This window comes from Helianthus annuus, chromosome 17 (assembly GCF_002127325.2).
Source record: "Helianthus annuus cultivar XRQ/B chromosome 17, HanXRQr2.0-SUNRISE, whole genome shotgun sequence".
In the NCBI taxonomy this organism is placed as follows: domain Eukaryota; kingdom Viridiplantae; phylum Streptophyta; class Magnoliopsida; order Asterales; family Asteraceae; genus Helianthus; species Helianthus annuus.
In genome coordinates this window covers 5,624,298-5,638,738 of record NC_035449.2, presented here as the reverse complement: position 1 = coordinate 5,638,738, position 14,441 = coordinate 5,624,298, and the positions used below count along the sequence as shown (strand labels likewise).

The 14,441-nt window shown below is 38.0% G+C and overlaps 2 protein-coding genes across 2 annotated transcripts; both read left to right on the top strand.

Moving 5' to 3' along the window:
- The first annotated feature begins 4,151 nt into the window (after positions 1 to 4,151).
- Positions 4,152 to 6,273, top strand: LOC110921195 (epoxide hydrolase A). Its single transcript, XM_022165481.2, has 3 exons — positions 4,152 to 4,738; positions 5,495 to 5,736; positions 5,809 to 6,273. The coding sequence occupies exons 1-3, from the start codon at positions 4,190 to 4,192 to the stop codon at positions 6,053 to 6,055; spliced, it is 1,038 nt and encodes a 345-aa protein (XP_022021173.1). The 5' UTR covers positions 4,152 to 4,189; the 3' UTR covers positions 6,056 to 6,273.
- Positions 6,274 to 12,298: 6,025 nt separating this feature from the next.
- On the top strand, positions 12,299 to 14,282 carry LOC110922520 (epoxide hydrolase A). Its single transcript, XM_022166810.2, has 3 exons — positions 12,299 to 12,836; positions 13,591 to 13,835; positions 13,928 to 14,282. The coding sequence occupies exons 1-3, from the start codon at positions 12,312 to 12,314 to the stop codon at positions 14,172 to 14,174; spliced, it is 1,017 nt and encodes a 338-aa protein (XP_022022502.1). The 5' UTR covers positions 12,299 to 12,311; the 3' UTR covers positions 14,175 to 14,282.
- Positions 14,283 to 14,441: the final 159 nt, after the last annotated feature.

The window sequence follows — 14,441 nt, the reverse complement described above, 5'->3', positions numbered from 1 at the left end:
AGTTAAAAAAACAATCCTAAATTTTGATACTTCAAAAAGAAATATATTAAAGTTTGACGCAAATGGTGGAAGGCTTGTGTTTCTTTTAGGAGATGCAAGTTTAAATTTCACTTGTTACAGAGTGAGGTACTGATAGACAATGATAGAAGACCTAGGGAAAACTGAGTTTGATTCTTGAGCCAAACGTGTTTTACCGGTAATTTCACCATCGTTTGTGCGAGCGGGTGGGTTACCAGGGACTTGGGTTACTCTTGGAGTACTCCGTTTGATCCAGTGAGTGTTCGAGAGTACTCGAAATTGATTACATTGATCGTTAAAAAATAGAATATTGTTTCTTTATTGTAAAGAAATATAATAACTTAAAAAATAACCATGTGGGTTACTTGTCAGGAAAATTATTATTCGATCAGAAAACATATGGGTGAAATTCATCAATAATTTTGGTAAAAAGTATACATAAGATAAGATGCTCCTATATGTTCTAGAAATTACATATAAGACTGCGGGGTATGGTGGGGCGGGGGTTGGGTTTGGGTTGGGGCATTTGTTGAGGCAGACATAGGGTGACCCACATTTAAACAGGGTATGCTGAGGCGGGGGTTGGGGGCGTGGGTTTGGTGGGCTTTGCTAGATCTGAGCCATTGATAGTTAAATCAACGGCTAGCCCAACGGCTTCTTTGGTTTGTCCAATTAGAGCCCGCCATGTCAGCTTGGCCAGACCGCCCCACGCCCGGCTTCAAACCCACGAAAAAGGGGCCACGCCCAAACCCATGCCCACCCGGGGTGGTGGCTTGGGCGTTTTCAGCCCACCCACGCCCAAACCCCCGCCCCATACCCCGCAGTCTAAAAAGGGAAGATAAATAGAAATCTATACCCCACCCTTTTTAACAAAGTATAATTAAAATTCAAACAAAACTTAACATAAGACAATGACGGCTTTGTTGTATAAACGCGCAATATACAAAGGGAAGATCAATAGAAATCTATATCCCACCCTTTTAATGTATATGGGTATTTTTTTTAACCTAAGTATTTGATTGGTGACAATACGACATATGAAATATAATTGGTTAAATTAAGTTGTGTATACATAAACTTAAAAACTGTTTACATGCTTGTATGGTTATAAATCTAAGGAAAATTTTTGAAAATGTCCCTATTAGACCGTGTTTCAAGAGAATATGTCTTTGACTTTTTGTTGCCACAAATGTACCATCAAATATGGGTGGTGACATCGGTGTTTAGGTCCTATGAGATCGACCCACGTGTCCAAAAAGATGGTATATTTATAAAAATTGACGTCTCTGATGGTGTTTCCGCCGTCGATATCAAAGGTGCTGCCTCCAGTCTTACGCACTTGTCACAAGTCTACCAGCGTTTGTTTTTAAACTAAACATACAATAGTTTCTGTCGATCAGTCATGTATTGCCATCGGGCGCCGACGTTTTTTCGGGCACCTAGGTATTGTGGTCGGCCGCCTGGGCTTTGTTGTTAGGCACATTAGTATTGTGGTTGGGCGCTTGGGTTTTGATGTCCTTGGACGAATTGCTAATAAATATTAATGCATGATTCTAGCGTCTGAAAGTTACATATTAAGGTTATGCCTTATGGTCCTCTTCATCCTCAACTGCCACATCAACACAACATAAGCCATCCCTTCCATCCCTTCAATTTATCCCATTTTCTATATATTTTTTAATATAATTAATAGAGAGATAAGAGAGAGAAAGAAGAGAGATAGGGAAATTGGCTGATGGTGATCGGACGGATGCCATAAACTCCACAAATACAGATCGATAAACGATGGGGAGGGCGATGTTTCTCTTCGTCCCGATCCTAGGTAACATCCCACGACCCCTTTCCCGATTGTACAACACATAACGGTTATTCTGAATTAACACATTGGTAATATTTTTAAATGCTTAATTCCAAGCTCGATTCCTAGGATTGCATTTATTTAAAGCATTCGTATTTGTTTTAGATAATAATATACATTATATTATAAAGAGTTAAATGCTTGGTTGGTCTCTGTGGTTTTCAAAAATTTCAAACTTGATCCTAGTGGTTTACTAATTACACGTTTGGTCCCAAAAGTTGTCAAAAATGCACTCGGTTGGTCCCCAGCCCTAACATCAGTTAAATATCTCAGTTAAATCCATATTAAATGACCAAAATACCCTTGCTTATTAACAAAACCCACTGCATCATCTTCATCACCATCACCATCATCATCTTCATCTCCATCATCATCTACATCATCTTCATCATCTACATCCATCCACTGCATCATCTTCATCACCATCACCATCTTCATCACAAACCCACACCATCATCATCTTCATCAGCCAGAGCCAAAAGATGTCAACAAAGCATTTAACTCATAAATAAATAAAAACCACATGACAGTTCCAATAAAAAATTCAGCCTAAATCAACTGAATGACAGTTCCAAGACTCAATTCCGTGAATAAATAAAAGCAATTTCGTTGAATAGAATGAGGCTCAGATCTGTAAACAACAATCGGTACAGATTGGATAAAACCTCCATGGCTGCAAAACTAACGGTGGCATCAAATATATATACCGCCGGAGAATTGCCCTGCCAAGACTTGGTATATCTCAACCACCGATTCACTCAGACAATTAGAAACTCATCATCATCGCCCCTTTTATCTTTTATTCCAGTTAAGTAGTTGACCACAACACCCATTTCTTCTTCAACCTCTGATCTCCACACAGAACAACCCAACCCCATAACCACCCATCAGCATCATCATCGTTTGAGGGATGCAACAGGTTGGTATGTTGCAGAGGGTATAAACTGGTGTGGGGGTTGGGTGTTCGATTGGTAAGACAGTCGACCGGCAACCGGCCAGAGGTGCACTGGTCACCAGCTCGAAGGAAACAAGGGGGGATGGCAGGTGGTTGTTGGGGGTTTGTCGGAGGTGGGTGTGGTGCTACCGGAGAACGGAGACGTCGGAAAACCGGCCGGTCACCGGTGTGAATTCGAGAGAGAGCAGAGGGAAATGGGTATGATGTTGGTGATGAAGATGATGCAGAGGGTAATATAGTTTTAGGTTTTTAATTGTTCAAGGATAATATAGTCATTTCACACATAGTTAACTGAGAAATTTAACTGATGTTAGGGCTGAGGACCAACCGAGTGCATTTTTGACAACTTTTGGGACCAAGCGTGTAATTAGAAAACCACTAGGACCAAGTCTGAAATTTTTGAAAACCACAGCGACCAACCAAGCATTTAACTCTATTATAAATTTATTCAAAGGATTGCATTTATTAGTTATTACCAAGCATTGATATTTTTTTAAAAGGCTCACCATTAAAAGCATTGAAAGAGTGTTCATTATTACTATTATTATTTTTTTTGAACGGCAAGGAACGACGTGCCAATCATCGTGATATCGGGCGCTGTTGCCAAGGTCGATTACTCGACCGCCGCCAGTCCCTTAGCTCTCTCAGATGCGTGGAAACCCGACCTCCACCCGCCCGAAGGCACAACAGTAGAACAAGTGGTAAAACCTCGCCTCCCATCCAAGACGAACCACCGCCACCCGTAATCCCTTCACCAACTAATGAGGAGTGTGTGAGTCGAACCTAGGTCACAAGGAAAACCAAGTCTTTCCCTAACAACTCCACCACTACCTCATTGGCTATTATTATCTTTTTTAAAAAGGGTAAAACAAACTCCGGTGGGACGTCATGAAGTGTAAGACCAACGTCGCTGCTCGTGACATCGACGACAAAAACACCGTCCGAGGCATCGACTTTTATAAATATACCGGCGATTTTGTCATGTAATTCTATCTCATTCTCCAATACATGGCGCCCGACCTTAATACATGGCGCCGTCGCGCCATCCTGTTCAAGGGGGACATTGGTGTCAACGAAGGTCAAAAAGATATTTTCTGAAGGGAATTAATAATCCCAATTGGTAAAATCTTATTCTCACATGATATATACAGGCCGTATAAGGTTATACGATCCGTATAGAATAAAGTGAACTGGTCTGTCACGGGTCTAAAAGGGACATTCTCGGGATTTTCCCTGTGTAAAAACGTGTTAAATGAGATTGGCATCTTCACGTCACCCTCATCTTTAAATGAAACTAAGCTGGCGAGCAACAAACACTCGACACCACACAATTATTTATTTCACATATTTATTTACTCATGGGAAATTTTCTCACCCTATTCTTTTTCAAACACAAGCACAACACAACACACATACAACCACATAAAATGGAAGACATCCAACACAAGATGGTGGCAGTCAACGGCATAAACATGCACGTGGCCGAGCTCGGCAAAGGCCCAACCATTCTCTTCATCCACGGCTTCCCGGAGCTCTGGTACACGTGGCGGCACCAGATGCTCTACCTTGCATCGCACGGCTACCGTGCGGTGGCCCCTGATCTCCGTGGCTATGGTGACACCACAGGTGCACCCACCAATGACCCCACCAAGTTCACCACCCTACATGTGGTGGGAGACCTGGTGGCGCTCATAGAGGCTGTGGTGGCACCTGGTGAGGAGAAGGTGTTTGTTGTGGGACATGATTGGGGTGCGTTTATGGCTTGGGCTTTGTGTCTTTATCGGCCTGATAAAGTTAAGGCTGTGGTGAACTTGAGTGTGCCTTTTAGTCCAAGAAACCCTAAGTTCAAGCCTGTTGATGCACTTCGTGCTCTTTATGGGAATGATTACTACATCATCAGATTTCAGGTTTTTTTTTTTTCCTTTTGTTTTTCCACTAGTTTACATTAAACGGGAGATGGTGGGGTGGTAAGGAGTCTTCGAGTATTCAAACGGTATTGGTTTGGTTAATAGGAGCAGATAGGTTTAGGTAGTTTGGGGCCGGGTAAAAAAAAAAAATTATGTGTACCCCAAAATGCCACCAAATAACCACGGGTTCAGAACCCGTTGCCTACCCTTGTGGGTGGGGAGGTGGCGGCGGTGTTGTGGCACAAGGTTGAACCCAGGGAGGGTACCCGTGAGGTTGCCCCATCCCCCCTCAGGGGAAAATTGATGTGTTGTTGAATGCTTAAGGCGTTTCAATTATATGGAGAATTCTAACATTTGTTGGTCACAACTAAGAAATTAAATACGACAATCAGTAAATTAGTGCGTCACCAATAAATTAAATGAGTTTGTAATAACTCACAATCTTATTATTAAATAAAAATTCAAGTAAATCTTCAAATTAAATTTCAGATTTATTCTATTTTTTAACGCGTATACCCAGGGCCGGCCCGAAGGGTTCTACTCAATTTTTCCTTTTTCTTTTTTTCTTTTTGTTTCATTGTTACTGTTTTCTTCCTATCTTTTTTCAATTTAAAACTAGATTCTTGTATTACTTTTACTCGCCCAGGACCAAATTTTTTTTTAGGATTTTCGGAGACAGCCCTGCGTATACCATACTCGATCTATCGATCCATGTATGATTTCGTTAATTGGGTTATTTATGTCAATATGTTTCAGGAACCCGGGGAAATTGAAGGCGAATTAGCCGTATGGGGTACAGAAAGATTTCTAAACGATCTCTTCAATTATCGAAAACCTGAAGCACTGTTACTACCCAAGGGTATTGGATTCGGAACTTCACCTAATGATCCTCTAGTCTTGCCATCATGGTTGTCGAAAGAAGATCTCGCATACTACACCAGCAAGTTTGAGAAAACCGGCTTCACCGGAGGTTTAAACTACTATCGCGCCTTAAACATGTAAGTTTATTAACAAACTAAAGCTTAGTTAACGTAGCAAGAAATGGATGATTAAAAACTATGAATTTACAGAAACTGGGAGTTAACCGCACCATGGACTGGAGCACAAGTGAAAGTTCCGGTTAAGTTCATTGTGGGTGATCTTGATTTAACCTACAACACAATGGGTGCTAAAGATTATATCGAAAAAGGCGGATTTAAGAAAGATGTGCCTCTTTTAGAAGATGTGATCATACTGAAAGATGTATGCCATTTTCTTCATGAAGAAAAACCTGATGAAATCAACCAATATATCCACCAGTTTTTTAAGAAGTTTTGAACTCATCATCCGTGAGTGACTACTTTTCTTTTGTGAACTTCATGCATGTGATTAAAGACTGTTGACGTTGTTTAGCCAGTTGCATTCAAGTCTTTGCATTTGTGTCTATATTTTAATTATGATTGTTAGTGGTTTGATGCGTGTATGGTGTGAATATTTATATGTTTTATAGGAATATTGGATTTTAATAATCATAACTATTCGTCGTTGGTCGCTAACAGTCCGAACTTCGAAAATAACCATTGGAAGTCCCAACTATTGACATATTGGCCACTAATGGACCCTGACTAACAGAACCCTAACGCTGTTAGTCTCCGGTTACTGGAAAAACGTTTTGGGCCAGAAAAATGTTACTAAAGGTCCGATCGAAGGTTACAAAGAGGTTTGAGACAAAAATGTTGAGTTTTCCGGCCAAAAAGTTATGTTTTCCGGCTAAAATAAGTTTTCCGGCAAAAAAGGAGTTTTCCGGCGACTTCAATAATTGAGGCTTTTGCTAGAAAATGGTTCCTAAAGGTCTGTAATAAGGTTATAAAGAGGTTTGGGATTTTCCGGCCAAAAACGTTTTTCCGGCAACCAGAAATTAACGGCGTTAGGGTTCTGTTAGTCAGGGTCCATTAGAGGCCAATATGTTAATAGTTAGAGCTGTCAGTAATTATTTTTGAAGTTACAACTATAGGCAACCAACGATGAATACTTACGATTATTAAAATTCAATACTTTTATTTTATAAGATTAGTGGTTTCTGATTCCTACTTATCTGGATAAAGTTGATTGCACAAGGAGAACAATTGGAATAAAAAAAAAAGATTTTCATCTCTTTATGTTTAAAGTTTAAAAGGATTTAAAGTACGTAAAGTTTGATTCAATCAAATAATTGGCCTTTGTTTATGTGAGAAATAAGTAAAAGGAATTGAAGGAGTTTGTTTATAAAGTGATTCGTAGTTATAAAGTCCCTTTGTGGGTGTTATGCGACACGTGTCGTGCCACCTTACGCAGAGATTTCATGGGGTGTTATATCAATAGAGTCCGTAGTCATAAAGAACCTACCCATCATTACCTAATTATTAATTTTCAAATTTATTAATTAATTATAAAAACCCTTAACTAATGATTGGTCAAAATTTTAAAACTTCCCTCCATCACGCCGCTATGGAGATAGCGCTACCCCTTTTTTTGCCCCATAACGCCCACCGTCGTGGTGTGCTAGGCGCCATTGGGGCTTTATAGGCACACATGGTGCCCCACTACACACAACCTAAACATTTTGTGTTACACGACACTAAGAGGGTTTTCAGCTACAGTGAACTGGGGTTTAAAGAATAATCACAAGTAGGAAAAGGTGGTTTTCATGTGTTTTTAAAGGGATATTGAAAGATGGTGTTGTTGTAATGAAACGTGCACTTCTTTCACCTGATACGAAGAAAAAACTTAATGTAGCTAACTTTATTTATGATGGCAAATACGCAATGATTATGATAAAAACCCAAATCCGATGTTGGGTCAAAAATGAATCTGGTTAACAGTTGTAATGTAATAATTTGGTTTAGCGCCATCGCATTATGAGTTGTAACGTAAAATGTACATGTTATCACACCTACAAATCTTCGGTTTAGCGTGCGCAACGCGCGCAGTTTATAAAACTAGTTATAATATTAAAAAAGAAATGTACTTGTGGTGGAGGTTTGATTGTTTCAGACAAAGAAAAGAGGAAGAGAGGAAGGGGAGAGGGGGTGGGGTGGGATAGGGATAGGAATAGAAAAAAGGTGGGGCCAACTTTTAATATTTTATTGTGATTTTGAATAGTAAGGGTAATTTTGTAATTTCACATCCACTTAACATTAAAAACTAACCTCCATTAGCATTAATGACTATACGGGAACGAAATTGCAAAAGTTGGGGACTATAGCTGTAACGCCCTAACACGCTTTTACAGAAAAGACGCAGCGGAAATTCGTACCATAAAATTTCTTCCATTAAAAACGTCTTAATTTACTCGAAATCCATTTAGAGGTGACAATTTTACAATAAATACATCAATAGAACTCATTTGCGAAATAGAAACATAAACTATGTTTGCTAAATTACTTATTCAAGCATCCCGTACAATCTAACTTGTGACTCGATCCTTGATCTTCACTCCTCGGTGATCCTCCGTGCCTCGCACAACCTACACTCACCATACCAATTCACACGTTAGTTCACATTATGAACGTATCAAGATTCATACTCTTTTACTTTCCATTCCGTTATTCCTCTACGTAAGGCGTTTCCGTCTGAGTATCCATTTCCTGATGAGACTTCAACATTGTACCTGCATTATACTTTATCCTCAAGGTACACTGTTAATAGCATCAATACTCAATCATATTGAAAACATACGAACATACTTACATGCCTACTGACATACATTTATACATACATACTTGCATCCACATATAAAACGAATCATAACTATACCCGTGCATACTCTCACTAGTGAAAACTATACATACATACATACATACATACATACATACATACATACATACATACATACATACATACATACATACATACATACATACATACATACATACATACATACATACATACATACATACATACGTACCCACGTACTTAATTCATCACCCCACATACTCACTCACGTATCCAGTTCCTACTCACACATCAGTAACACTTTTAAATATCTTTCGGGTATGTTTCGGATCTTTGAGAATGAGTTCCATTCTCACCCGTAACTTACCAAGCCCTTTGGTAGGATTGAGGTGCATTATAAAAACTTATCAAGGCTTGGAATGGGTTCACGGGGCCCGAAATCGAAGGAAAACGAATGATTACGTAAACCATAAGTTGCACCTGACTTCCACCGTAAGCTACGGAGGCTACCGTAGCTTACGGTGGCCATAAACCCTTACGGTACATTTCTACTGCCTTACGGCAGGAAGAAAGGCCTTGTACCTACCGTAGCTTACGGTGGCTACCGTAAGCTACGGTAGAGCCCAGTTCAGCCTACCATTTAGAAACTAAAACTCGCATAACTTGCTCGTTTTGCATCTGTTTCACTTGAAACTTATTTCTAATTGTCCGTAAAACATTTCCCTACATATTAGACTAAGAATCCTTGCCCCGGGTCCTTAATCCTTACAAATTTCATTACCGCTACCTTACTTATACATGCTTATTCAACCCGTTTAATCACATCAAATTACCTTCGACTTACATAACTACCCTCGTCTAACTAGATCAATAATTTATCTTAAAACTTCCATTATTTCATAACCTTACATAATTTCCCTCACATTCATAAACATAAAAACTCTATATGCATACTAAGAAGTGAGTCGGAAGTCACTTACCTTTTGCTCGCCATGTTTATGCTGGTTTCTTTGCCTCCTCTTTGACCCGTTTGCCTCCCATGACATGGTCCATCTTGACATGGTTCTTATTCTTTCAAGCTATCATATTTACAACATTGTTAGCATATATGCTCATACGTAATAACATCCATTTCCAACACATGGGTCACAATGACTTTCACTAGTCCATTATAACATACACAAGTCCTACTTTAACAATTATTTCATTCCAATTCCACACAATTTAACATATCATCAAAATAACACATGGTGATCTATTAGGCATCACATTATCTTCCTAATCTTACAATCATGTTGGATAAGCCTAGTCACAACATTTCTACATTCATTGACTTTCAGAAAGTCAACTATCAAGCAACCTAAATTCCAATCTAAACACACACATACATCAGATCGTGGCATGTTAGAACATAACCATTATACTAAATACGCTTCACACTCATGTAGTAAGACACATACAACCACATTCACCTAGATTTCACATATGTACATAAACAACTTCCATTCATACTAGTATTTATGTAATCCTACATGTAGCATCATAACCCATGATTCGCCAACCTAAATCATCACTCTAATATTTCTTCTTCCTTATACATTCACGTTCTTCACAATTAATTCATAGCCATGTTTAGAAAGTCTAGCAACACATGGTGTCCATTGTATCATTTAAGCATAAGGTACCACTCCTAAAGCATACTACTACCACATGATACTAGCAAATCAAATCTTCTACATGAATCTTATCTAAAGCACACTTCTTATGTTAATTCACTATTCAACACACCATTACCACTTCATATACACATTCATTCATTGTTTACATCCAATCTCATCTAATAATCCCACCTATAAATTTCATCAAACACTTGGTGTGCATGCCATCATTTAAGCCTATAGTACAAGTATTTTATGCATATTCTTCCTAGTTCATAACATAGATCATCAATTTCAACTAGAATCATATAACTTTTATACCATTATCTAACAATTACTCATTACATACAACATCAAATATCAACATCACACAAGTATTGAACATGCATAATCATCCATATCATCATCTCTACTACTACAAGTGGGTTTCACCCCAAAACATCAAATTACTCAAAATCTTGCATAACACATGTTCTATTTAATGATTCTAACACCCATTCATGCTTAGTTTCATACAATTTCATGGATTTGCTCATAACCCATTTCTTAAAAGTTCACCAAATAACAATCTACAACTTACCACATGTTTGTTAATGTTGGGTGATGCTAATTCTTCATTCATGCATGATTTTCCATTCGATTTTAGCTTTGATTGGGCTGAATTTGTGTTGATGTTCTTGAGAGCTAGGGTTCATCCTTCTACTCTTTCTCCTGATCGAAGTCACGCACACACACCTGTGTGTGTGTGATATTTTGTTTAATAAATTTTAGTTTCCATTTTGGCACCCTAAGTCTCTCAAGATTCACCATATTCCCATACTTGCCACAACTTCATTCCTTTAAATAAAACACTTTCCATTTATCCTCTTTTAACCCTTGAAATTGTTAATTGTTAGTCACAAAAATTCCATTCCTAATATTTAACTTGTAACTATAGCTAAGTTAACTAACTTAGTTACCATGTCACATCGTGTAAAACAAAACATGCTCAAAATTTAACATTCGGGTTTTGGGGTGTTACAATAGCTGTAATTTTAGAATATTAGAGACTAAAGGTGAAAAATGGGGAAACCACAAAGACTATCCGGACATTTTTTTCCTTTCAATGTTATTGTCTTTACTTAAAGTACTTAGTTAGGCCACCCGGGACGGTGGATTTGTAGCCCGTGATGAACATATTTAACGCGTGAAAATAAACAAAACACTGCCGCCACCATCGACTATCACGCGTGGATTTTATAACGCGTGAAAATTATCACACGTGAAGAATGGTACGTGTTGTTGATTTGTTGGGTTGTGAGGGTTTATTATTGTTGGGTGTTGTGATAACCATTTCCACTAAAAAAGGTTGTGAGTGATGGAATAATGGTTGATGACATGACGGAACTTGATTGGGTGTTGCGAGTGATGAGTGAGTGTTAAGTGATGACCACCCCTAACCCCTTATACATAACTTCAATCATATCTTATCTCAAAATATCATTTTATAATTCCTAAATCTCAATTATTAACTAATGTTTTATTTATTTAAGCAGTGTATTACACAAGTTTCGTACCACTTATATATATATAAATGCAACGATATTAGTATAAAATACGTTGCCTTGATTCATTTTTCAACCAAAAAATACCGTGTCGTTTTCTGATCAGTCTAAATACTTTAAAAAGTTAAAAAAAAATGTGTTTATTTTAAAAAAAGTATTAGTTAACATTGTCTATTTTCGTAATTTTACTTATATTTTTCCTTCATCGCTTTTCATTTTAAACCTGGTACGCATTTTCAATCTCAATTACAAAACAAAACCAAGGCTCCATTCAAATATATTGAGGTAAATTTATTTTTGCTGGAGATAATGAGAGCCGTATGAGCTACAGTTTGTTTAGTGAGATAGAAAAGTCAAACTTGTTCTTGCATAATTTATAATAATATGATGAATTCGCTTGACTCCTCTACACTTTGTTTAAAGAGATAGAAAAGTCAAACTTGTTATTGTATAATTTATTTATTTTTTTATTTTTTTGACAGGAAATATCATTCCACATGAAAAAAGTAATTACAAAGCAATGGCAGGTAGTCGGGTAACAAGTGATGCCGCCATCCCTTTTGAATAGAATGTCAACCCGACTCAGCAGCCACTTGACTTTGAACACCTCTAGAGCCTTATCTCTTTCTCACATGTGCATATACGTCCGTGTATATATTATTATATATATAACAATGCATGTTTTCAAAGCGGCAGCTAAATCTATCAGAAGAAACCAAGATCAACATGGAGGGGATAGAACACAAGACTATAACTGCAAATGGGCTCAACATCCACATAGCACAAAAGGGTGAAGGCCCAATAGTCCTCTTTATCCACGGTTTCCCGGAGCTATGGTACTCCTGGCGCCACCAAATCTTATTTTTGGCGGATCATGGCTACCGAGCCGTGGCACCAGACCTTCGTGGCTATGGTGACACGACAGGCGCACCGCTCAATGACCCCACCAAGTTCACCATTCACCATCTGGTGGGTGACATGATTGGGGTCCTAGATGCCATAACGAAGGATGGGGAAAAGGTGTTTGTTGTGGGTCATGATTGGGGTGCCATCATTGCTTGGCACTTGTGCTTGTTTAGGCCCGATAGGGTGATGGGTTTGGTGAACATGAGCGTGCCGTTTCTTCCGTGGAACCCAAATGGGGACATGGCTACCATGCTTAAAAATGCTTATGGAGAGGATCACTACATGAGTAGATTTCAGGTTAATTTTTGTTTTCATCCGAATTTTGTTACTAATTTTTTTATATATAAGTTTAATGCTAACATCATTACATATGTTGTATAATAAGACGTCTATGTGATATCAACAGTAGACCATTAAGACAATAACAATTTACCTTTGAAAATCATTTCAGTTTGATAATAGTTAGGTAAATTGGAAAATAATAATCCTATCTTTCTGAAATTGGGCGATAATAATCTCAAGTTAGTTATTAGCCAATAATAATCCGACCTCGTCCAATTTTTTTGTAAAATAGTCCGCCGTTAAAATAGCTTAACGGAGTTAAGTTTTTTTTTTTCCGAATTACAAACCGATGTTTTTGGGCTTTTGATCAGAACGAGGATACGAGTCGATTGATTAAAACTTACCTCAAAATAGTGCCCTCAATTCGGGTGTTTAACTTCCAATTAACAAAATTCAAGTCATTTCGAACACAATTTCGATGTAAGTTTTACATCAATCGACTCGTATCCTCGTTCTGATCAAAAGCCCTAAAACATCGGTTTGTAATTCAGAAAAAAAAAACTTAACTCCGTTAAGCTTACTTAAACAGCGGTCTATTTTACAAAAAAAATTGGACAAGGTCGGATTATTATTGACTAATAACTGACTTGGGATTATTATCAGCCAATTTTAGAAAGATTGGATTATTATTTTCCAATTTGCCTAATAGTTAAACAAGTTAGTCTTTTTTTTAAATAAAATTGTACATAAATATTTAATATTGGTGTAGGAACCGGGAGATATTGAAGCAGAGTTGGGTAAAATGAGTGCTGAAACAGTCATGAAAAAGTTCTTGGCGTACCGAGATCCGGATCAAATTTATTTTCCTAAAGGTAAAGGATTTCGATATTCACCCGGTGACACCCCTGTCACTTTGCCATCTTGGCTATCCGAAGAAGACGTTCAATACTTTGCTAGCTCCCTTCAAAAGACTGGTATTACCGGTGCAGTCAACTATTATCGCGCTTTTCGTTTGTAAGTAACTACAACTCTATGTACAATGAATAATTAACTAAATTTGTTCAAGTTTAACCAAGTCTATTACATTTTTTATATTTTGGTTATAGGAGTTGGGAACTGACAGCGGCATGGAAGGGTGCGAAAGTGATGGTGCCGACAAAGTTCATCATCGGAGACCTTGATTTGACTTATCATATGCCGGGATTGAAGGATTATATTGTTGGTGATGAGTTTAAGAAAGATGTTCCATTGTTGGAGGAAGTGGTTGTCATGGAAGGTGTTGCTCACTTCGTTAACCAAGAGAAGCCTGACCAAGTAAACAAACACCTAATAGATTTTCTACAGAAGTTTTAATGTTAATTTTTAAAGTTTTGTGTATCCACAAGTTGGTTTGGTTCAAGACAAATGTAATACAAGTTACTTTGTGTTTCTATCGTAACGGTTTAATCATTTATGACTTGATCTTTGGTTCTATATTTTAATTTGAGTAAATTACGAAAATAGCCAAAGACCAGGGTTGAATTACGAAAATAGCCACCTCATGCGTTCTTGGAGTGGCGCATCACGGATTCAAATGCGCGGGATGCGTCTGGAAACAATGGGATGCGTCTTTGGAGCGAA